The sequence below is a fragment of the Epinephelus lanceolatus genome, chromosome 22 (genome assembly GCF_041903045.1).
Source record: "Epinephelus lanceolatus isolate andai-2023 chromosome 22, ASM4190304v1, whole genome shotgun sequence".
Classification (NCBI taxonomy): Eukaryota; Metazoa; Chordata; class Actinopteri; order Perciformes; family Serranidae; genus Epinephelus; species Epinephelus lanceolatus.
Window position 1 is genome coordinate 28,850,560 of NC_135755.1, and position 26,380 is coordinate 28,876,939.

Consider the following 26,380-nt stretch of genomic DNA (forward strand, 5'->3'; position numbering starts at 1 on the left):
ATATATTACTTCTTAACAGCACCGTGAGTTCAGGAGCCTGCTGAGATATCATCTTCCCATACGTTAAACTGAGCATGGAGCGATGGAAGCGGAGGGCCCTCTCCATAATTAAAAAGATATTGAATCACGTTGGAGTGAAACGACAACTCAAGGAAGAATAACGCAGCATGCAGAATTTTATACCTTCTCCAAATTAGCATTTCCATTTCTCACCTATAGGCTTCCACTGTGTGTGTTTTTCTACCGTTTCTATTTTCACTTTCATTAGTATGGATAGGCCGGGGAAGTGTGTGTGCACAGGCACGTGTGGGTGTGAGGTGCAGATAAATATTGACCTTTTACGCTGAGGTTCCAAGCTGTAATAATAGGGAAATTGCTCACAGCAAATGATGAACTGTCATCTGTGTGCAAACACACAGGAGCTCTTTGTACTAGTGGTCCAATTAACAGAAAGGTTACAGAGTGGTGAAACTATTGTAACAGTGTAATGGGAGAAATGTATTTCTGCATATTTTTGTATTTCTTAGACCTGTAAGAAATAGTCATGATGGATTGGAATTATTACAAACACCTAATCTTCTGCAAGCAAGTCAAGCTGTTTAAGAAAAACATGGATATGTATCCCCAATTTATATGGCAAAATATACTCTGGAATGAGGCTTTACTCTAATATACAGCACATTTATTGAATAACTGATGAGAACTGAAATATCTCTCTTGCTTGAGACACAAACCACGCCACAACCATCCATGTGAATCTTATCAGCTGCATATTCAGAGGAAAAGTCTCAAAGAGTTTTATCTGAGCAAAGAAAACATGATTTCTTTCTTACATTTTTGACGCACTAGAACCACAGATCTTGTTTGTGTTTAAGTTTGCAAAAACATAAAACACACAACTGCATTTCTTCACATTTAGATTCTCTGTCAAATATTACTGATGGATCTGTAGGAGTGCCAGTTTGAATAGAGAGTGGTTTTAATCATGAGTAAAGCCTGAGGTAAGTCCTGACCAACATGAACTGCATTCAGGGAAAATAAAACGCAAACTGGGTATCTGTCTGTCTCAAACGAGTGTGTCATTGTGTGTGTATGTGGGTCAATAGTAGGTCAATGGCAGGCTGATGTGATAGAGGGCTGGAGGTGGAGACAGACACGGGGTGATGAATGGGATGTGATGAGATGCACAGCAGCAGAGCTGGCCTATAGGCCACCGAGCAGGGCTAAGGCTTAATCGTTAAAGCACAATGGATCAAGGCAAAGGCCACACTGATTGCATCTGGGACATGTGTGTGTGTGTCCATGCACTGGTATTATAATACTTGTGGGAATCAGCTGGACTGCTGGAGACGGAGACTGAGCTTTTCCAAAGAAAGTAGAGAAAGAAAAGGAACATATCACTATTTTATTTCGCTTTCTATTTCTTTACAATCCTTTAACATACCTGGGAAGACTTTAAGGGACACTTAGCTGATTTTCCAACCAGCTTTGTATCATAACAGTGTGGGTGGTAAGTGTAAATGAACTTCTCTCCATCTCACCGGTGCCAAGATCTCCCTTCTTTTCGCTCACTCTTGAGCTGTTGCTCAAACTGCAGATTGTACTTCCACATTTACCGTATGCCCTCGGCAATGCTGATCAAATAAACGAAGATTCTGTTACTGTATTGCCAATTTCTCACCTAAAATGTCTCAAGAAACATATTTTAGTGGATTGTTTACGTCACCCACCCACCAGCAGGAGCATTTACTGGGCCTGTGCGGCACAATGCATTCTGGTTTTCCATCACTTGAGCAAAGTGCCACAGCTCTCTTCCTCTGTTTTCTCTGGTTTTGCAGCATTAATTCCAAAAGTATTTGCATCTTTCTACTGCGCAGACAGTCTAGTTTTATGAAAAGAGCATCTTTCCAGCAGTAAAATACCTCTTTAAATTAAATATCTGTGTTTTTACTCATTAACACACAGACTGATGAGTGTCTCTTTCTTGTCGTAACTCCAATGCAGTAAGGTTCCATCTAACATCAATACAAAATGAGGATCAACTGGCTGAGATATGAAACTCGCTTTAGAAAGCCCATTCATTACAATAGACGTCGTGTCACTTCTTTTTATTTGTCCTATTGATTTATTTTTTTGCCAAACTTACAATACTGTAGCATAGAAATGTTGTTAACACCAGGTACTGCTTTAAAGTTTCTTCCCTGATGGTGCATTCAAGTGCTCACAGAGAGCTGTCAGCTGCTAAATAGTTTTTCATTTACAAAATATGTTTTCAGAAAATCAAATATACAAACGAAAAAAGCAAATAAGAACCTTTCCTGTAAGATTTTGTGAGTTTCTTAGATTCAAAGCTGGCAGCTAACGCTCAAGTACCAAGTCCCAATGTATCATGAGCCTCTTAACAACCTGATTTAAGTATGCATAATTATATTTAATTATATTATTATATTACCTTGTAAAAGATTATTATATTCCTAAGCCTTTTTGCATCACACAGGTCTATTGTAGCACTAGCGAAACCCTAGAAAACATCTGTTTTGACACATTATTTGACACGATTAGAGCCGGATGCACCACTGACTGCATTTGTCCATTGATTTCTATTTTGCATATGAACCTTGCTTGTTGAGGGTCAATGGTATAATCATATCAAGTGGAATATTTCCTGACAGAAAAGCTTTGCCCAGTGTGTAAGCTAATAGATATGCTATAGATTTTTACCTACAACCTACAAAACTCCAAGTTATACATTGACTTTAACTCAGTTTTACTGACCATAACCTACTATGGGTGACCAAAGGGGCTAATGCTATGTTAAAAGCCTGACGATTTAATTCCCTATGCATTGTGTGGGAAACTTTTTCTAATTCTGCAAAAGTGACCAAAAAAAAACAAAGATTCCAAGTTTAATTCCATGTCCACCCATTAAAAGAAATACATGAAAAACTCACAGAGAGGCTAAAAGCTCCAGCGCTTCCCCACTGGTCGATGCACAGACTGAAGGAAAACACATGTAGTGAATACACACCAAGTGCTGCTCCTGTTGCCTCTGTTCTCGCTGTCTGCCTGAGCTTATAACACTGGGGCAGTGGGGACCAGCATGGAGTTCGGATGATCCTAGCTGCTGTACTGTTTGTGCTCTGTCTACACCAACTTCACTGCCTGCGACAGCGAGCAAACACCCACCTCACAGCTCAATATGCTTCCAAAGATCAGACCAGCAACCCCTCCAGCAAAAAATAAGCAAACAGCTACTACTCAAAGGTATCAGATGTGTCTACAGTATCTATCTAGCACCGCATACAAAAATGTTACACATATTATATGCGTAATTATTTCTTAAACTTATTATTGGCTGATTGTAACGTCAAGAAAAGCACATTTCTAAACCCAGAAAAGCAGTCAACAGCAATAATAGAGACAGAAATGCATAAGCAATTAGAAGTAGCAGGTTAGTTATTATTGTGGTTGTTGCACCCTTGACTCCTTTGTGTTTTGAGCTGAACACCTCCTGCGTCAACTTTCCTTTCCCCAAATCGACAGCAATGCTCCTTCTTTCCTTCAACAGATTAAGTGTGGGCGAGGTAGAAAGGAGCAGAGTGGGGGGTAGAAAAAAAAGACGAGTGATACCACTGAGAATGAGAATGGCTGCCCTGGCCTGCCTTACAACAACATGCTCTTATTAGACTCAATAACATCTCCAGAAACACAAGTGCTTCTCTCCAATTTTCTCTAGCTGTCCATCCATCGCTCTCGCTCTCTCCAACACCTCTTTGCCCCTCGCTGCTGCCACCAGCAAGTGCTCTCTCCTCTCCCTATCTCGCTTCCTGTTGCTCTCAATCTATCTCACATTCTTTATCTTTTTACTCTTCACTCTCGTCCTCCAGCAGCCACCACCGTGGCCTCTCTCATCTTCCCCACTTGTTTGTTTTCTGATCTCCATTTTCTCTGTGATAACCCCTTTCTTTTCATCTCTGCCTCGTTCTCCCTCTGTCTTAATCTACCGCTGGCTAGCCTCTTGCTGTGAGAGTCTATTTGTAACCTCTCTCAAACCTCCGCTAGAAGCCCAAGTAGTCTTCCTTTTTTCCGTCTCTGTTTCTCTCTCTCTATTTGTCTTCGTCTATCTTTTTCTCATCTCACTGTCACAGGATTTTGTAGCACTTCTACTGTTAAATTATATCTCTCACTCCCTCCCCTCTCCCATCTGTGTTATAAATAGAGGTTGGATTAGGCTGACTTTTTGTTTTGCTCACTATTAGGGAGCGGATCAATTCCACAAATTGAGTGGATGGGGAAGCGAATACACACACACACACACACACACACACACACACACACCCGGGCACACAGCCCCTCTGTCCTCCAAAATGCCACAGTGACAAAGACGACACAAACACAGGCATTGTCCTTGTTTTCCCACTGATGCCTCTCTCTTTCCAGCTCATAACAGTCTTCCTCTCTTCCATTTTCCACGTCCCTTTCTCTTAGCCTTAAGCCTTTTGGACTTCAGCTGACCTCTCTCCTCTTGCTTCCTGCCTCCCATTCCTTTCATTTTGCTTTTCTTTATCTCCACATTCTTTATGCTTGACTGATAACAGAAAACCCTAATTTTTATGTGAGTGTCTGTGTTTGTTTGACTGTGCGAGTCTTAACAATTACCGAGTCTTGTTTGAAGTACCATGTAAACACAAAAACACACTTAACCACACAATTGCTCATAAAAATATCAATACAGTAATCTGTAATATGTAGCTACTCGTTATGACACCATGGTCCACTTAACACCACATACAAAACTGTATTACATGGCCTGTTTTGTGTTCCATATGATAAATCTGCTTTTGCCCTAAAATAGTGTCTTAACTTGCTAAAAACAATCTCAACTATCTATTGCTAGAAGACTGTTCTAACTCCTTGGTGCTCAAAGAGTCATGTGACTTCTTAGTGACTGAAGACCATTCTAACTCCTTATGGCTTAAAGACTAGGCTCATTCGAGATGATCGGCACCTTGTCTGGAAAGTGGATGAGATCAAGCAGCCACAGCAGGGGGAGGTGACAGAAAGTGGCAGACAAGCCAAGACAAGATAGTTTCCAGCCTGTGTCCTGCAGTCTTTAGTCTGGACAGCAAGTCACAGAAACACTCACGTCCTGTAAGATCTGATTAGGTTTTTTTTAAATGTTATCAGACCCATATATCAGTGTGATGCAGCCTCCGGTCGTTTTAATTATGACAGAGTAGCCTATTAAAATGCTTTACAGGCGATCTGTAATTTCTATTCATGGTCCAACTTTCATTTTACATGGATTATCACGTAAATCAGCAGCATATACGTTTACTGCTGTACATACACATAAATCAGCTGAGCAGACCTGTCACCCTCAAACTACATAAATAAATCGGAAACACTAACCTAAGATTTAAACACAGAGGAAAGAAATACAAGACAACAGCTTTCATGAAAGGTCAGTCAGATACAGTCAGGGCTTCGCATTTGTACAGATGTAATTCTAATCCATTATTGTAATTATAATTATTAATAGTAATGTCCTACCTACTGCAAGTTGCTAAATACTTCAATAATTGAAAGGGTCTGATGTTAATATACAATAGACTATGTGTAGTTTATGATCTGTGATATAAGCATATTTAGTCTCTGACCACGACATGTCACCATCAGGCACACAACATGTATTCTGTTAACAGAATGAATGTTCGAATCAGACAAATAGAATCAAAATCTCTCCAATACAACCAAAATCATTATGTCATATTGTTGAGCCACCATCAAAACCAATCAGCTCTTAGATCAGGTGAGAGCCAGGCATCTCCCATTATGCCCTGGTTCTTGCAGTCAGTAGAGAGCAAGTGCAGCGCCTGGCTCTAAAACTGTAGCCGCCTCGATCTCCCGAGATTATTGTTGCCCACTTTTACATGACCCCTTAGTGCTTAAAGACTATCCTAACTCCTTAATGCTTAAAGATTATCCTAACTCCTTAGTGCTATCCAAACTCCTTAGTGCTTAAAGACTATCCTAACTCTTTAATGCTTAAGGACTATCCTAACCCCTTAATGCTTAAAGACTATCCTAACCCCTTAATGCTTAAAGACTATCCTAACTCCTTAATGCTTAAAGACTATCCTAACCCCTTAGTGCTTAAAGGCTATCCTAACCCCTTAATGCTTAAAGACTATCCTAACCCCTTAGTGCTTAAAGACTATCCTAACCCCTTAGTGCTTAAAGACTATCCTAACCCCTTAATGCTTAAAGGCTATCCTAACCCCTTAGTGCTTAAAGGCTATCCTAACTCCTTATTGCTTAAAGACTATCCTAACCCCTTAATGCTTAAAGACTATCCTAACCCCTTAGTGCTTAAAGACTATCCTAACTCCTTAATGCTTAAAGACTATCCTAACCCCTTAGTGCTTAAAGACTATCCTAACCCCTTAGTGCTTAAAGGCTATCCTAACTCCTTAATGCTTGAAGACTATCCAAACTCCTTGGTGCTCAAAGACTATTCCAACTCCTTAGTGCTTAAAGACTATCCTAACCCCTTAATGCTTGAAGACTATCCAGACTCCTTGGTGCTTGAAGACTATCCAGACTCCGTGGTGCTCAAAGACTATCCCAACTCCTTAGAGCTTAAAGACTATGCTAACTCCTTCTTGCTTAAAATATCATATTAACTCCTTATGGCTTTAAGACTATCCTAACTCCTTCATTCTAAAAGACTACCCTAGCTCCTTGATGCTTTAAGACTATCCTAACTCCTATTGCTTAAAAAGGTTATATTAACTCCTTATACTCAATATTACTTAAAGATTATCCTACCTCTTTCGGCATTAAAGACTATCCTAACTCCTTAATGCTTAAAGACTATCCTAACTCCTTATTGCTTTAAAGACTATCCTAACTCCTTATTGCTCAAAGACTCTACTGACTCCTCTTTGCTTAAAGACTATCCTAACTCCTTATTGCTTTAAAGACTATCCTAACTCCTTATTGCTCAAAGACTCTACTGACTCCTCTTTGCTTAAAGACTATCCTAATTCCTTATTGCTTCAAAAAATCTTGTATATCTAGCTTATCTGCATTTTTCCTTTTTCCTCATAAGTATATAAAGACAAAATAATCTAATGAGCACACTTCAGTTCCAACATTCACAGTAACTTAATTAAGGCAGTGCCTGGTGTCATGATGCTGTGGATACAGGTAATATGGACAGAACCCCAATGCAGACAAAGGCAGAATCATTTCAGTGACTCTGAATATAGGCTTACTGGCAAGTAGACAGGCAGGCAGGTCCAGGTAACAGGGCAGAGTAACAGAAGCTCCAAACCATAAAGAATCACTGCAAGGAAGCAGCATAGCACTTTGTTGGCCTGGCAGGGAATGAATGGAACTGGGCCGGCAGTGTGTACTGAGAGGCTGATGAGGGAATGAGATGCAGGTGAGGAGGTAATTGCAGAGCTGATGAGGAAAGTGGGAACAGGTGTGTAGATAGTTGGGGCAGTCAGGTGATGGGGAAAGCAGGCAAAGTCTGTGGGCATGGATGGAAAATGGCAATGAAGGGGCCCTGGGAATAGAGAATGTGGCTAGAGAGGAGGGAGTGAGAGACAGACTGTGACAAAGGCTTACATTTAAAATGTGAATTAGGATCTGTTTTACTAAGAAGTGTAGCAGTTAGGGTGTGGAGTTAAAATGTTAATTTTCCTTTCTTTATATATTTGGTACAGTAGGTGGTAAAAATCATGAATTGCTTCTATTTGTCGAAATACTTGTACCATATCACCAACAGAAAGTAGCAATATGTACTGCAGGTTATTACTTTAAGGCAGTACAAGGAATGAATGGCAATGGAGGGCTCTCAAGCGATCATTTTTGTTCTGTATAAAATTGCACATGCACTTCTTTCCTTTGTATTTGCACGTTTGTGTATGTCTATGAATATAATCAACCCCTCTCCAACGCTCCTCCTCATCTCCCTCCTTGTCTGTCCTCATGCAACCTCTCATTATCCCCAATCCACCTCCCTCCTTTCCTCTCTCTCAGGCCTCTCTGCCCTCGCTACTTCCCTCCCTCCTATAACGATCTAGCCATTACTGGGGCTGCCGTTCCAGCCCTGGTTTCACAGGGTGTCTGGGGTCTAATTGGGACTGAATGAGTGTGTGTTGCTGTGAGGCCTCATTGACACAGGCTGGGATCCAGGGACCTGCTTGTCCATTCCCCTATAGAGATGTTTCTGAGTCTTTACATACAAAACACACAGTCAGGCCAATTAAACCCACACTTAAACACATTTCAACATGCACACAGTACTTGCACAAATGTGTTATGCACATGCAAATACATTCATGTAAACATAGTGATGGCTGATGTAGTTTTTATATAGATTTTCTAATGATTTTACAGTTTAGCTCTATTTTTCTACTGTTAACCTGGCACTTTTGGTATGGGTAGTTTTACTGTGGGTTTTCTGGCTTTGATATCTGTTTTGATATGTCAATTTCTCTCACATTTACACTCAAAATGTAATTGAAAAATGCTCTACCTCTGATAGACAGATAATTACAACCAACCCAGTTGGCTGAAGAAAATGTGGCAATCTAGGTTGCTGAAAACCACAAATATGCACATTTCATATGAATCATATCAACATTTCTAAAGTGACATAGTGACATATGAGCTGACTTTGTTATTGAAAGGTGGAGGGAACCATGGATGGCGTGTCACTTAAGCAAGACGCCTGACAAGCTGCAGTCTATTGACTACTGTTGGAGACCAACGAACAAAAGACAAATAATTGCATTTTAGCAAATCATTGCTGTGTCCATCGTCTTTCAGGCTCCAAACGTGAGTGTTGTGTCACGACCCACTGGTGTGTTTCCATTGGCTTTTAAGCTGCACACGTAGGTTTTGTAGCAACCTGTCAGTGTTTTTCCATGAGCGTTTAGACTCCAAATGTGGAGTTTTGTAGCAATCTGTTGGCATCTCCATCCCCTTTTAGGTTCCATACGTGAATGTTTGGTAGAGCCCCATCAAAGTGTTTCCAAAGGCTTTTAGTCTCCAAACATGGGTGTTTTGTAGCAACCCGTCTGTGTGTTTCAATTGGCTTCTGGTTCCCAAACGTAGGTGGTTTTTAGCAATCCATCAGTGTGTATCCATCAGCTTTTAGGCTTTGAACATGGCTGTTTTATGGCGACCCATCAGTGATGTTCCTTTGGCTTTTAGGCTCCATACGTTGATATTTGTAGCGACCCGTCAAAGTGTTTCCACAGACTTTTAGGCTCCTAATGTGGGTGGGTTTTTTTGCCTTCGAATATGTGACACTTGCTCTACCCAGTAAGCCACCAGACCCCCCCCCAAACGTGAGTGTTTTGTAGCAACCTGTGTGTTTCTAGAGGCTTTAAAGCTCCGTACGTGGGTGTTTTATAGGTGGGTGTTTTGTAGCGACCTATCTGTGTTTTTTCCGTTGGCTTTTAGGTTCCAAAGGTGGGGGTTTTGTAGCGACCCATCGGCAGGGATGGTGCTTTTTTTCCCCCCAAGTCATCGCTGCTTAAACCTAACCATGTGTTAACCACAGCATTGTTGAAACATGTAATTTCAATGTATCCCCTATATATTAACATGCAAATCTAACACAGTTATTGCTTGTAAACACATTCAATGCCAACATTTTTTCTGACGATGGGGCTGATACAAAGTATATGAAGTATTCTGCACATTTGCATGACTATAGATTCATTTGTTTTGAATTAACTGTTCATGTAAAAGTATTGCTTTAGAAGTTTGAGCAACAGTTTGTTTATATTTTAATAAAAAGATAATGTGAGAGACAGGTGAGACACTTCTTATGTGTTTGGATATATATATATATATATATAGAACTGTGGAGTATATTACCTTGGGGATGTAATGTATTCTTTTTCTATTTGTGAGTGTATGAGTTGAAGCAGGAGTAGCAGAGGAACAATAAATTGGGTGTAGAGAGTCTCCACTGTCTTATCCATTCAGACACCAGTGTTCCCATTAGGTAATGCTGTCAGCTCTGCCACTACCCACCGCTCTCCATCTCATACATAACAATACCTCCTTAATTGGAATGCTACTCTGACAGTTACAATACAATCCAGGTGAAAACACATAGCAAGTACAAAGTGAGACACAACACACCCTGGGAAAAGCACTGGCTAGTCAAAGCTGGTGGAACTTTTGCAACTTAACAAAGCAACTTTGCTAAACATGTAACGGCAAAACTGCATGTGTGTGGAGAGAAATGATTCATCTCTCCTGCTGTGTATATCTGTGCAGTTTGTGAGGAGTATGCATGTCCTCAGCAGGCATGCAGTCTGAGCTGTGATCTCTAGGATCTGCCATACAGCGGCGTTGCCAGGAGCCTGGCTTCGTTTCACCATGGGGTGTGTGTGTGTGTGTGCAGTCGTTCATCTGTAATCAAACATTTTCACATGCATGGAGATCTTTCCTGTTTGTGCTCCATGTCACCCTAGGGGGGATATGGATTATCAGCAGCCACTTATCTCGTCTTGTCTGTCCTGACAGTTAAATCTGATGGTGGAGTAGCAAATTCTGCTTCTGCTGCAGAGCTGTCAGACCTCCAGCTCTCATTGGATTGTGCAACTTAGATTCATCACACCCACATTTTCCCTGTATCCATGCAACTACACCAAAGTGACCGCTGACAAACATCGACATCTTGGTGTTTAAAATAATCTTGGAATATGACTGATGGAAGTTTTTTCTTCTGCAGTCCCACTTGATGATATCGATCCCCTGTAATGATCCAGAGACCAAAATTACATTTTTGGCTCCTCTTCCACAAACTAGTGAATTTGAGTACCTGCCAAAAACATTTTCAATGTTCAACTATGTATGTACATCACAAAATCCTTTCCTACATCAATACCTGTTTGAAATGTATTTTAGTTGGGTTTTCTTATATAAACGTCCCCTACAATGACTATATTGACTTGTATGTGCACAAACTATAGACGTGTTTTCATATTCCTCTACTGAAGGGGGTGATGTCTATCTGTGTACGTCCCTAAAATCTGAGATACAAAAGCTGGGCGAGCTAGATTTGGTGTGCCACAAATTTAAAAGCCAGTTTCCATCTAATATGCAAATGTCGGAAAATAAACCTGAAACCTCCAGTGCAGAGCAAACTCGTCTCACATAGTATAAAAATCTTCTTTTATTGTTTGTTTCACAACCGCTAATGCTGTGTCAGCCACTGCCGGTTACAAGCTAACAAGCTAACAAACAACGTAAACAAATCAAAAATGCTAACCACACTTACCATTCTAACACGTCTACTAGTTGCCATTACCACAACAGACTCCTCATCTGAGTCTGGGTCTGAGGCTGAAACATGTATGGCTGAATCTATGTTCCTCTAATCATGCTAATGCCAGCCATTTTGATGTTCACTGCTCTTTCACTGGTCAAAACTAGCAAAGGCAGTGGTGGTGGGCAGCAGGTGAGGCTAGATCCAGAAATTCTCAATGAGGGGGAAAGAGCTGTTGTGCTTCCAGCCAGCCTTCCAGTTTTTTTTTGTTTTGTTTTGTTTCTTACATGTGGGAAAACCATGTTCAATAAAATATTATTATATGAGTGTTTTTTCTTACTTTAAAACATGTCTGGAGGGCAACTTTAATCATCAATTAATGTTGGCTTAGTTATTAACATAAGCATAATTTTAGATGCTACTGCTGTTTTTGTAGGTGCAGCACCTTCATGCAATTGCTTTGACATCGTTTACTTTGAAACTGGGCGCTTGATCATAGGCAAATGAATTTACATAATCAAGGAATTCAGACATCAGTATCAACACTGTGTTCTAGAAGTTACGGTATAATAAGTTTTACAGTAAATTCGACTGCAGCGTGGATCATGTTCACTGTCATTGCTTTTTTAATCAAGGAAATGCTATTTGTTTCATAGGACTTTTACTGAAAAATAAACACATCTTGTCTTCCACTGCCACAGTGTTTATTTGTGAACATTAAACCAAGACCACAATCTTTCCCTATCACTTGCTGTGAGCACCTAAACATAACCATAAAAAGATGCTTTTGTTGCTATGAGCGGATATTGGATGTTAGGAGCAGATGTTAAATGAAAACAAATGAAATATGTTGTTGTGAAAATTTTATTGATTCGCTCAGTATGATAAATGTAATTTCTAGTAGAAAGAGTTAGGAAATATCAGTGTATAAAGCAAGCAGCCAGTGTTGCAGCTTACTTTTTTTATTTCATAAAACCACAGAACACAATCAGACCTTGTGTGGAGCTACAAACAAACTGAAACAATAAGCACAATTTGAAACAATATATCAAAATGTTTTCATTCGCACTGAAATAACTGAAAGAATTACAGTAGTGCTTTCTTTTAGAATAAAACCCTTTAAGTAAATGACACATACTGTGGCAAACCTCTCTTCCAAACCATTATTTGCAGCCCTCCACTGCAGTTAGTAAATTGTGAAGAAGCTCTTCACCACCTCTAAGATGGCAGCATGGGGCGGAAGAGGGTGATTATTAAGGAGAAAGTAAATGTCTGTAGCTGCATCCTGCTCTAAAGCCTCCTCCATCACTGCACCACCACCTCTTCATCCATTAACCGTAATGGGGCAAATATTCTCTCCACAGTGTTTGCAACCATATTTCCAATACAGCATTATAGGAATGGGTAGTCACAGATACAGAACTAGAAATACTGCCTCGCATTTGTGTGCCTCCACGAACCAGTCAAGTTGCAGTTACAGTTTACATCCATGTCTGTCCAGACTCATAAATATGAGAGCAGACAATTCTGTAAATATGGATTTTGCTGCAAAGAAGCTACAAATTTTAAAACATGGATGCTTCACACACATCTTCAACCCAGCAGGAGAAGATCTTTACAATGAGCACAGTTTCAAAATGGACACCCAAGATTAGTGTCACCGATTCAGTATCTGACCAAATTATCTTATCCTATTAGACATTTGTGTGAGATTTTGTCAGAATTTACTTGTGAATTCTTGAGGTATGGCCAAAATAATATTTTGTGAGGTCACAGTGACCTTGACCACCAAATTCTGAGCAGTTGAGCATCACTGAGTCCAAGTGGACGTTTGTGCCAAATTTGGGGAAAGTCCTCCAAGGCCTTCTTAAGAAATTGAGTGAGACGGACGCAAGGTCACAGTGACCTTGACCTTTGACCACTAATCAAATATGTTCATCTTTGTCTGTAATTTTGTGCTAAATATGAAGAAATTCCCTTGGGTGTTCTCGAGATATTGCATTCATGGGAATGGGATGGATGGTCATATAGTCAGATGGATGGACGAATGGATGGACAACCATGGAGGCATAAGAACAACTCCTGTTGCCACTGAGGTGATCAGCTGTCATGGATTATCACCTATCCACCACTTTTAGTGCTCCCATTCTTGTATCGCAGTGTGCTTGAATGCACATTTTAGTTTTCAAACCCATGCAGCTCCCAAACATTAACCTAGAGAATATTCTGCAATACTTCACTAATATTACTTATCTTACTAGTGCCTGCTGGGAGGTCTTCTCTGCAATACAATTTAACAATTCCAAACTTCATTTGTTCCAGTGAGCACTTTAAAGTTTATTGATTTGGATTAAATAGACCCATAATAGCTCTTGGCTAGCTCAAAGCCAGCACTGGGGTATTCACTAAGTTCCAGGAGTGGAAGAGGAGCTGAGCCAGCCTTCACTGTTGCTTCCCTCCGTCCCTTATAGCCATTACACATAGCAATAAACCCAGACAAGTGCAAAACAAAAAAGAAAAAAAAAAACTGTGTTGAGCTTTTTCCCAAGCGCTATGCTAGCTGACAGGCGACACAGCGCCAACTCGCTCTCTCGTTCCCTGTCTCTTTCTTCGTTGCAGTACCATCCGATCCTTTTCACCTCCATCTTTCCCTCAGCCTCCCTCATTCCCCTCCTCTTTGCTTTCTTTGTTTTGTCAAAGGGTTTCAAGCTCAATAAAATACTATCTGTCAGCCAGCAATGGAGTAGGTGTATTCGACACGATATTGACACAACCTTGACACAACGTGGGCCGAGCATTGAGGTAATGGGGAGGCTGGGAGCTTCAGCAGCAAATAACCGACAGGCCCACTGAGAGACAGAGTGATAGAAAGAGACAAGAGATTGAGTCTCTGTTGTAATGTTAAAATAAAGTTGGTTTGACAGTACTGTTGATCCTTTCCTGCAGAAGATTCTACCCTGCTCTGTGCTGGGCTCTTTTGTACTATGCCGAGCTGAACTGTGCTATTCTCTGTCATGCTAAGCTTGTGTGGTTTTGCACACCATGCTGTCCTGTTTTGGTGTTTTATTTTGCATTTTCACATAGCGAGCTGCTCAATTCTGCTCTCTTCTTCCTCTTTCCGCTCCTTACTGTTTTTTCTTTCCGTCCTCCTTTCATCCGTTTTCTATATACTCCTCAATCTTGTCCCTGTGCCACCTCATTCCATTCAAAATCCTCTTATAAAGTAATTTGTACTCAGCAAATACGGATGTAAAAATGGTGAAATATAATAATAGAATGGATGCCGGCCTGCACATTTCTTACTGCTGATTGCTCACGGCCTCCTTGTCCTTTTGTATTTCACAATTTAGAGATTTGGCTGTTAGAATGTGTATTGTACAGTACATTGAATATTACACTGTGTCCATGCTGAAAAGCCTACAGGAAATGGAGAGATTTAGCAGGAGAGCATTTCCCTGGATGCTCCTAATTATATGAAAAAGATGAAACGTGCCAAGTCTCCGTCCTCGCATGGCGCTGTTTTCCAAAACGAGGGATTGTGAGTGAGTGCAGTAATAGGGGGAAGTGTTTTAAAGCTAATGTGTATGTCTGAGAGCACGAACGGAGAAGCCGATATGGAGAGATGCTGCATTGCCCACAGGCCAGCGTCTGTTAACAGAGTTATAACCACAGTGGAAGCAGCACATGATACAGAGAGACAGAGAGAGCAGGAGGGAGAGGAAGAGGCAAAAAGAGGAGGAAATTGAGAAAAATACGTTGTTGTGGACAAAAACAGAGTGGAGACAAAAGCTCGTATCTGTCTCCCATAGACAAACTCTTATTATTCCTCCATACCATCTACCATCTTGCCATCCAGGAGAGAGCACTGTGAACATCTTATATTGTTTCTGCTGAAGTGCCTCTGTGATAAAGCCACTCAAGCTCTCTGACGTCTCTCTCATCTAGCTCACCATCAACAAAACACAAAGCATCAGGACGCGACCTCCTCTGGTGCTTCCATCCCTCTAATAATGCCCCTTTATGTCTTTTTTGTCCATTTTTCTTGCCCTTCGCTCCTCAGACTTCAACCACTCAAAAAAAAATCTCTGGCAGCCAAAAACATATTTTTTTTTCACTGGGAATTCTGTATGACAGCAAAGCCGTTCTGCGACACATTCAATTAAAAGACATTAATTAAAAGCTGATTCAGTAAATGGTGCTCACTCACCCAGCCGGGGCAGAACCACTTTTTGCAGAGCCAGTGTTACAGGCGGTTAATCAACAGCCTGTTTGATACAGAGCCATTGTTTTGCTTTGAGCATACAGTGGTCAGCAGGGACAGTAACTTTTATGGATAAAGCTTAACAAGCCTTTGGTGCTCGGTCAGTATTAATTTCAGACCCTACATGCTGTTTAGTAACGCATTCTGTTTCAGCTGTTTATAATATCCTGGATGAGATAAATAATTATGAGAAACACAAGGATGCATGCTGAAATCGCTCTACTGAGCTGTAAACACTGAACACTTGTTATTGCCGTTTTATTTATCTATAATCACTTGAGCCGTCACTGTTTGTGCACAGTGATATTTAGAAGCAGGATACAAGATACAAGCATCTAGAATATAACTACAAGCAGGAAATGTGTTACTGCTCAGATCAGTACGTATAATATGACACATCTCTTGTTCTTTTTATGACTGTATATCATATCAAATATCACATGATACATCATATAAGACTCCTAGTGAGTAGTGACAATTATTTCATGTTTCATTTTTCTTGTGTCACATAAATGCTCTTGGCTTTAACTGCCAGTGCCTCACACATTCTCTCTTTTGGACTAACACTGCACTGTGTCTCCGATTAAACTGTATATTGTCCTGTGTGACTATTAATGATCAATTACTGATGCAATTTAAAAGGTGCAACCAATTCCTAGCCATTTATTTGTGAAGCAAAGTATATATTTAAGACCAAACCTACACAATTTCACCATAAACAGAGGTTACAGAAATATACAGTATTAAAACTACTGACCAATTAACACATAAAATTTGCTGTAGATAGGTCTCAGATAATGATCTGGTTTGAGGTAAGTAAGCAATGTTAAACCGTAGCAGTAAGCTGTATATACTCTTATTCATGATCAAATAATTTTAATCAATTATACATACTTTATGAATGAATAATCACTAGACTTTGCTTTTTTTTTTTTTCCAGATCAAAAAAGCAGTTTAGCGTCTTTTTGGGTGTTTTGGTTTTCCCGCTCACAACTCCACTCTCATCAGCTTTAATTCCTGCCTAGGCAGGCATCTATTTCCAAAGAAAAAGCTCTGATAAACCCACTGTATGCTACGATCCCAGCCCAAACCAGCAGGCAGACAAGGTTAGAGACTAGCTGGTGGTTGTAATTGGTGTGTTTAGCAGCTATAGAGTCAGATATTTCCATCAGGAACTGGTGGAGACCAAAAATAGAGCAAAAAAAGAGGCTGAATATTGAAATTGGGTATGACTCAGAATACATTTTTGTGGTGCAATGGTTTTCTAACATGTCTGCCACAACTTCTTGATGGTATGTATGTGTTTGGGGTGTTTACAGCTTGATCTGCTGCCCCCTGGTGTCCAAAAATCAATTAATGCAGCTTTAACAGCATCAGAAAACGTTTATGCTTGTATTTTGTTGTTGTCTAGTGTAAGCTAATATATTAAAAGAACATGTCAATAATTCGAGACTGATATCAGGTTTCAATCTTATGTTTTAACCATTTTTTATTTTTTACATTTGGATAAGGTGCCTTTAAAGGCGCTGTATGTAAGAATGTGGCCAAAACGGTTACTGCACTCAAAATACTGCCGCGAGTCATGTCTGCTCCCTCTCCCCTACAGATTCAAGGTTGCTGGACAGCGGCACGCTGGAGACTGATTTGTTTGCCCACGGGCGGCTGCCATGGCAGGGCTGCGTCGCCGTGTCCTTGATCTTCGGTTTTCCAGCGGACCGTTTGAGCAAGTCCGGCTTCTCTGCTGCTAACACTGCTGCCGGGATACAGCTGAGGAGAAGCCGGCTGCTCATGCTCTTATATAGTCTATGCTCATGCTATGTACTGGGACACTGCTAATGCTGCTTGCCGTGCTGCTGTGGCTCAGTGTAACTGATGCTGAGACTCTACTGACTGTGTGACTGGTAGACGGCGGTGGGTGGCGCAACAGGCCAAAACACAAATTCAAAACATAAACATGATTTGCAGACCGCAAAAATGTTTTTTAAATGCGAATATTCTGGCCGTACTATTGTTGTCGGTGAGATCAGTATGTTATATGAACATTATTCCTTAGTCTCTGTGACATATTAGGAGGATTTTACGACTATTTGCTTTAGACTTCTTACATACAGCACCTTTAACTCATTAAAAGTGAGGAAGTAATATGCAACAATAGTTAGCTGATGTTGGTTATCTGTGTGCAAAATATAGGCTGCAACTTACTTGATACTTATCAACAAAACAGACTCATATAAAAAAGTGCATCCTCCTGGAAATCCCCATAATTCCCTGTAAAGATGGGGCAATAAATGGGTGAGAAAAGGTTTCTCCTACGAGTTCAATTTATGTTATTGAAAATCGAATTTAATTTCTTTGCGCATGGGAAATTACAAGCAAGTTTGAAATTCATTTCAGCTTATCATATTTCATTTGTGCAAGGAACTGCATGCAATAATCTATCTGAGCCACACAAAAAGTCACTACTCTGTAGCCTTGATAGTCTATTCCCCTTTATTTGAATTACATATAGAAACAAAAATGGAATCCATTTGATCAATAAATATATACCCCACTAGTTCAGCTCACGTATTACTTATTAGAATAGAAAATCTGCAGTCTTCCTTACAAATGCAGTATTAGCTGACAGATTCATAGAGGGCAAATCAAGACCTTTAACTGCTTTGTTTGATTAATGATGCCCAATATTATACTGCAATTAAATGCCCAGCTGGACAGTTCATATTCTTATCATCACTAGTCATGAAGAAAATTGACTGTGTTATTGGAAAAAGCCAAAGCCTCCTTCGATCCATCATGTAATTTATATGCATAATGTTTAAAAAAAAAAAAAGGAGGACATTTTCCTTTGAAAGGACAATAAAAATTTCAATCACTGTCATAAAAGAAACAGGCTTTACAATATTAAAAGTTACTGTAAGTATAATAACATCATCTTTCATTGTTTCTTCTGTCTTTTGACCTTATCCATTTTTCTTTTTTTTTTTTTTTTTTTTTTTTTTAAGACCAAAAGATTTCATCTTGGAGGTTCTACTTTGGATGTAATTTGCTGGTGGCTGACATCAATGGTTTTTTAGCATTTCAGGGACCTGGCATATGAGGATGCTGAAGTTTCTGGCTGCAGATTGCAGATCATAAGAATCTAATGAAGTACTGCATCATGCTTGCCTCTAACATAACCTAATATAACCTCTTGGAGCTCTCTTCAGTCTCCCCTTTTCCTCTTTTCAGAATAAAAATAATGAAGCATGTGGAGAGTTGAAGAGATGGTAGTTGATTGAATCTCCTTATTACGCTGCCTGTGTGAATGTGTACTTTGTTGTTTTGATATTATTTGATTTTCCGACAAATGTTGCATTGTTTTTTCCTTATATTTTCAGTCTGATTTTTATTCTCGATGTATATAACACATGTATGTTGTTCTCATGGATGGTAAAAGTGTTGGTTTATCTGTGCACTTCATGGCTTTATGCACTGTGATGTAAATTGTTATGCTATAAACTGCACCTCATCTGTGTCTGTCAATTTTGTTTTGATGGAGCATTTTCATTTTACGAGCATGTCAATGTTTGGATTTGTGTGGCCCTGTTTATATTAGTGTGTGTGTGTGTGTGTGAGTGTGTATGTGAGTCTGAGAGAGGTGACATTGTTCCTGGCAGAAATATGTTCCAGGTTCGGGGCTCAGGTGGCTCTGGTTTGTCTCTGATCAGAGCTGACACACAGGATGGCATAGTAACACACTCTCTCTGTCTCTTTCTTGATTTAGCTCAATCTCGCTCTGGTTTGTAATCCTCTCCTCTATACACACGCACACACACGCACACACCTATACACAGAGCTGTGCTTTAAGCCCTATCAATCTTTTTGAACATCAACACTGAGCAGCACTGCGGCCCAATAGCCTTTGCTCTCTCACACCTGATGCAGAGCAGAGAGAGCCGCTGCTGCCTCTGAATGAAGTCATCTCTCTGGTTGGAGGATGCTGCTTTAATTCCTCGCTGCTCTTCTTGGGTGTACAGTATGTACTATTTACTTGAATAGAATAGCTCATGAATAGGTTTCTGCGTGGCCTAGAATATACGGCTTCAAAGCATGCCACATTTGAAAAGGCTGTTGATGCACGGCTGAAAGAATGAGGACAAAATGGTGGACAAAATGGATGAAGCGATTGTGCCGGCCTGCCGCTGTTATCAGATAAAAGCTGGCCATGTATTTTCTCGCTTCTTGCACTGAAAATTGTCTGGCATGTTAAGGATGTTATTTTGTTGTTTGGAAAAAATACTAAGGGAACCAACCGGGGAGGGATGCTTCCACTTTAATGTGAGATTATAACTGTGTCTGCACTCTGAATCTGGATTCTTGCACTGGAATTTAATTTGTGCAATTCAAACCATTGCAGGTCTTTGGCTGTTAACAGTGCATTGCCTCAGGGAGGAAGATTGCACAGGTCAGGCTTAGGAGCGGCTCAGAAACAGAGTCCATGAATCACAGCCTTGAGTATGTGTATGAATCATTTCAACTCAGCAGTGGGGTCACCAAGGGGGGCTGGGGGGTAACGCTATACAATTGCTGCCCCCTCACTGCCCGCCCCCCCTTGCAAAAAGAAATGGAGGCCGATATTATTGTCTTTAAAAGGCTGCATAGCTATTATCTTTTATGCTCATTTTTGTCAGCAGACTTGTAGGGAAGTGGGCTGAATAATGCTTCAAATTTAGGCAAGGCATCAATTTGCATGGCCATTTTCGAAGTGGTTCTTTGAGGTCTAACCTCAAGATATCTGAATGAAAATGGGTTCTATGGGTACCAATGAGCCCCCCCGAAACTGGAGAAGGCTCGGTCGCAACAAATATTTTGTGTTCCCTACAATCAATGTGCTCCTTTAAATTAAAGCTGTACATTTATTTTAAAGGAAAAGGAGAGCCAGCCTATTTGAAGAACAATGAATCGCCTAACATGTACATGTACACATGACACATTAAGACAGTTCTAGCTTTTGGTTTTGGTGTGCCACTCCAAGATTTTCAGTGGCCCCTTCTGACCACCCCTGTAAAAGATTTCTGGGAGGACCACTGCAACAAGGCAAGTTGGAACCAAAAGGTCATACTGCAAATAACGGCCTGTTGTGCTGTCTTACTGTATTTTTACACAATGCAGACATTGTACAAAGGCACTCCAACTTTTTTTTGGTTCCAGCCTAATAACACACTTTTTCTGCATCCAAATGAGCAACTGCTTGGAAAAGAAGTCTGCTAAATATCCTGTTTCAGGTGTTGTTACAAGCTGATTACTTCAATGAAACACACTGCTGTTGTGTTTCAATATACCTGCTATCTGTTTTACCAGCTTGACTCTTACAGTGATTGCCAGCAGGGCTTTAGCTAGCCATAGGCCAGTTCATGTCCTTGGTATATTTTCTGGAAATTCTGGAGCAAATGAGGAGCAATTCATATTCTGCAGTTACACGCAGCGTTGAGGGCTGGTTCTGCTATTTATAGATCCTCTGCAGACATGTTTTGAGACATATAAAAATACTTCACTTGGAATACCAATTTGTGTCTGATATGGATTTTCCACAAAAAAAGTCTGATTACCTCATTTAATATTCTTAAGATCACATCTGCTTATTCTCCCGTGCTGAAAAATCCTGAATCTATGAATATGCTAATGCTGTTTCTTTCAAACTGCTGGACACAAACTGTTCTCAGCGTATGTGCGCTGGAGGCCTCAACTTTGCATATCAAACTCATGTAAGTTACATATTGGACCATGACTGGCTTCCAGACCAGTTGTGATGTCATAAAATTATTTTTTTTCTTGTCTTAATCTCAGATTGAATATAAGCACAGAGAAACTTTCCCCCTTTCAGCAGATGGATGTGAAAACAGCCTTCTAGTGTCAAGATCTGCTCATACATCATTGTGCACAGTGAAGCTCAAACATCTAAGTAAAGTACCAATAAGCAAAGGACAGGTTTAAGTGGACTCTTGCCTTAGTATGTCCCCAGCAGAAGTGTGAGGAAGACTTTCAAACTGCATTTAGACCATCATGTGGGGACATACATTAAACATTTTAAATGCACCGATGATTGAAGACACTGACCTTTTTGGCTAGTTGTCACACTTTTTTTTGGGTGAATGGGATTGTATTTATAATTATAATCAGTATTTCCAAAATCCTTGCTATGGCTCTGATCCCAGTGTATTTAAATAATATGCAGTCCCTGCCCTGTGGGAGCAGGCTACCCGTTTTCCCCCAACCTATGTGTATCTGTAGTCTTAGCAAAGAAGATTATATGCATTTTCCTTTACCCCATCTGTGACTGACTCCAGTTTTTCAAATGAGCTGAATACCAGTTTGGCATGTTGCTGAGTTAGTGTATTGGGATCAGCACCTCCCAATCACGTGATGTCAATCGAGATTAGGGATGAAAGACATATTCAGAGGAAGGTGGAGTGTCTTGACTGGGCTCGACTCTTTCTGCTCGACTGTGGCAGCTGAAAAAGCTGTGTCTGTGCCAGCGCGTTTGATCACCAAGAAAATCCTCTTGTGTCAAACTTCCTCCGACTCCCCAACTTAAAAAAAAAAATACCCCAAATCAAAGAGCATCATGGAGCAAGAAAAAAGATTCACCCGCACAACCTTTAAAAATAGCATAAAGAGAAATATGTATCAAAATATCATCAGTCATCTTTTTCCTCCAAGAAACAAGTCCGAAAGAACAAGGGTGGTGGTGGTGGTGGGGAGGGGGGGATGAAAGTGCAGATAAAATCACCTCCACAGTGTATGTGCTGCAGGTGGGAGATAAATTAACAGCAGGCTGTGAATTCTGTGTCCTTATTGTAGCAGCCGATTAAAACCAAATCTTCCAAAGCAGGGCACAAGTGTCCTTGGGTGTCCCCATTCTTTTTTCCTTCCTTGATTTGATGTTATCATCACTGACTTGGAATGAGGCTAGCTTAATATTTGTGTAGGTCCTTACTCAATAGCAATTTCATCGGGGATTAAGGTGCAATAATAATGCACCTCATTGTGTAAGCAGGTCTCAATAGGTGCTTTGTTGCGCTGGGACAATGCTGTTAGTTGGCCAATATATTTTCAAGGGCACAGTGGTGATGATGATGTCCGAGGCTCTCTCTTGTTTGAGAGCCGGTTGAGGACCTCTGGAAAACACACACAACTGCCCGCAGATGACTTTATAATGAAGGGGGATCTGGGTTCCATTAGCCAGGTGTTATGATCATCCGAGGTTACATAAGGCTAATGATTTGCATAAGGAAAAGACAGCTTTTTAATTGCAACGGTCAGCACATACACTTACACCAACACATTGGTATGCACCTCATACCCAAAGTCCCACCTAAGAGATGTTTGACTTGTGTGTGTGTTTTCCACTCTATGTGTACACATCCCCCAAAAAGACTTCAAAACAAGAAAAAAGGAAAAACATGCAACAAAAATACCTTCGTCTCGAGGCTTGTTCATTGAAGATTCATCATGTTTTTTTGTGAGCGGACCTAGGGTTAAGAAAAAAAGGGGGGAAAAAGAGAAAAGAGAAAATTCAAAAAAGATTACTGGCAAAAACGGAAAAAAAAGAATATCAAAAAAAGAAAAGAAGAAAGAGCAAAAAGGACAAATCAGCAAGAGTTCATGGTTTGCTTATTGTTTTGGGTTTTTTTTTTCTTTTTTTTTTCCCTTTAAAAAGAGTACAAAAGCAAAAACAAAAGGCATCACAGACACAGATTTATCACAAGAAAAGACACAAGATCAAAGAAAACTGTTTCTGGATGTGGTTTCCTTCTCTCCCCCTGCAGAAGAAAACGGCTGCCATTGTTTATGGTCCCTCTTCCTCTCTCTCCTTTAAACCCTGTTTGTTCCCTGAGCCTAACTTCTTTTTTTGGGAGCTGGGTGGGTGGTGGGTGGGGTTGGTGAAGGGGGGGAAAAAGGGAGTGTGGAGTAATAAGGCCTCTGTGGTTTGAAGAACAGGACCCAGCCCTTTTCCTTCCCACCATATGACCAGAAAAACGACATTTTAAAAAAAGAACAGGCAAAGAAGTGGACACCTATAGGAGGAAATGATGGGTTCAGGTCCTGATGCTCAAACCCCCCAAAATCTTAACGCCAACCTTTCAGCAGTGAAAGCACATAGAAAATTTGAAAGGGAAGTTGCACAACATTAGTCAATTAGACTGTTTTCGATTGACACACTGAACACAAAGACTCCTTTAATTAGACAACCATATACACAATGACCCTGTAATGGTAAAAAGCATGTTAAACATGTTCCTGATAAAACAGGGCACAGGTGCTTTTGTGATTTGGAGTGTGTGTGTTTGTCATTATTTAGTGGTTAAACCAGAGAGCTATTCCCCAGGCAGGTAAATAATTACATAGCACAACAGCAGTGTGTCAATTTGAAATGACAAGTAAGCGTGACGCTAATTGCGCAGAGGAGTGCAGGTAAAAGGTGAATGTAATTTGATCCCCATCTGCCCACTGGCTGTTTTTGGTAAATTAAAAGAGTGGTGAAGAGAAAGAGAAGAAAATAGAGAGAGAAAGCAGGAGAGACGCCCACGGAGGGGGAATCAAAGAGAAAATAACCTCTTCTCCTCCCTCCATCATCATCTCAAGGTTTTTGTTTTTTTTGTGTCACATTCAAGGAACCTGACTGTGACGAAGTGGTTTCTGTGCCATCAACCCTCCCACTCGTTTTTCTCATAGAGTCATTATCCGGAAGAAAAATACCACAAAATCAGATCTGATCTTGTTTTATCATCCTCGCACCTGTTGTTTTTCTTGTTCGCTTCATTCATGTACAGATGTCACAGAAAAGAGACAAACAAAAACCAGATACGTATTCTATTCACCTCATCTTTCAGCGGGTGACTGCTTGGAGAAAATACTCTTCACCTCGGCATTCACAAAGTAAGAACTACTACAAAAATACTCTTCACCTTTCATCGCTTTTTGCTTTCATGTCATAAACCCACTTTGGGAACTTGAGGTTTGGCAAAGAAACTGGATTTTATTCAGTGGTGAAAAAAATAACTTACATAACACAACACTAAGTGACTTACTGGAAGAGTCTGCTCCTCATCAGGGTTTTGGAAAGAAAGGTTAAGAGCACAGCCGACAAGGTTGCTGAGTATTTGTCAAAAATCCAATGAGAACTTCAAAATTCCAAAATTAGAGTATGCACCAAAATGTTACATCAAGCCAGACACACAAAATAAAATCAGGATAGAATTTAAGAAGTGAAGAACACAACCTATGCTGAAAGCTCAAGATAAAAGCTAATAAGTGGACTTTGAGTTAAGATGTGATGTTTCCAAGTAGGAAACATAAAGCGCAGGCTCTTCCTTTAAGTCCATTAGAGTTGCTAAATTATTGCACTTTTTTGGGTGTATATTAGTGAGTGAGTGTGTGGTTCTGCCTGTCTGCAGGTAATCCTGCAAACTACTGGACCAATCAGCCTCATGTGTGCACATGTAAGACTCTATGCTCAAGGATCTTTCATGGTTGATTCTTACTTGTTGAAAAATCTGTTTTATTGACTATTTTCTAACCAGCTGGTAGGGTCTGCAAGTTTTCCAGAAATCACCAAGGCTGTAAAACAACAAGCCTTACCTAGCCTGTTGCAGGCCACATTTTGGCCTTCGTCGTGGCTGAAAAATGTACATATATAGAAACGTTTTCTCTTATTTTTAACCTGAGCAAGTGCAGATTAATCCCATACCCAACATGTTATGATCCACTAAAGTTAGGCATGTTACGAAACAAATTCGACCCTTGTTAGCCTCTCCACCATCTTGACTGTAAGGCAGCCAGGAGAGACAATTCCACCAGGTACAGTTTCCGCAGTAAGCAGGCAGTTAAATGGTTCCTTTTCTTTCTTGTTTCCTACTTTGTTGTGCTGTAGCCTACAGACAAAGTTAATACTGGTCAATAAATAAAGGATTTCTGGCTGTGTTTAGGTCATTAAAGATACATTCAATCTTCATAATTATATTCTATATACATTTTACATACATTGCCTGTAAGCAGGAAAACTATCTGCTCTGTGCAACTTGCTGTGGCTCTATCAAAAATAGCTTCTGTAATGCACTGTAGCATGTCAGCTGAAATGAAAAGAACTGTCAAGAGTGGCTGCGACTTGCACAAGTGCACTTTTTCTTTTTACATTTGGTCCTTTGTTACTTGAGCCCCTGGTTGACTGGTGCCACTCTCTCCCCTTAATATCAGATGTATAAACCAGGTTTTGTGTTTTGTAGAAAATGTAATACCTACATATATATATACGCTGGCAAAATGTTCCAGTCCAGGATGTGTTACATATGTTCACATGCTAAAATTTGCTAATTAAAACACACAGAGTATTGCTGTGGCTGATGGGAATGTTATCAGTTTTGTAAACCCTGCTGGTGGCCCTATTGGAAAAGTCAGGCCATCACCATTAAGGTTCACTGTCTGGGAAACATGAATGTTATACTATATTATGTGACAATCGATCAAGCACATGTGGATATTGCACTGGATAAGTGATATATTTGACCTGTTGGTGACACTGGGTTAAAAGTAAGGGGGTCATCAATGCCATTAAGATTCATCCTCTGGGACCATGACTGTCAATCAGTCCAATAGTTCCAATAGTTAAGATATTTCAGTCTGGACCAAAGCAGTGGACCAACATTGCCATCCACAGAGCCTCTAGAAATAAATACTGCATTCATGTATTGGAATAAATAGTACATTACTTGACTGCTTGCTTAATGTAACACTTAACAAGAAAAAGGCTTATGACTGCTAATGGAATAAAAACA

At 40.3% G+C, this 26,380-nt stretch overlaps 1 protein-coding gene across 2 annotated transcripts in view; it reads right to left on the minus strand.

Moving 5' to 3' along the window:
* nlgn2a (neuroligin 2a) overlaps window positions 1-26,380 on the minus strand; it is a 239,201-nt gene that overhangs the window by 84,870 nt on the left and 127,951 nt on the right. The window contains exon 3 of one of the 2 annotated variants that reach the window (XM_033610423.2): window positions 23,024-23,077. The exons of the other annotated variant lie outside the window; for it this stretch is intronic. Within the exon in view, the coding sequence (XP_033466314.1) occupies window positions 23,024-23,077 (54 nt within the window). The remainder of the gene's footprint in view (window positions 1-23,023; window positions 23,078-26,380) is intronic. 2 annotated transcript variants of the gene reach the window in all.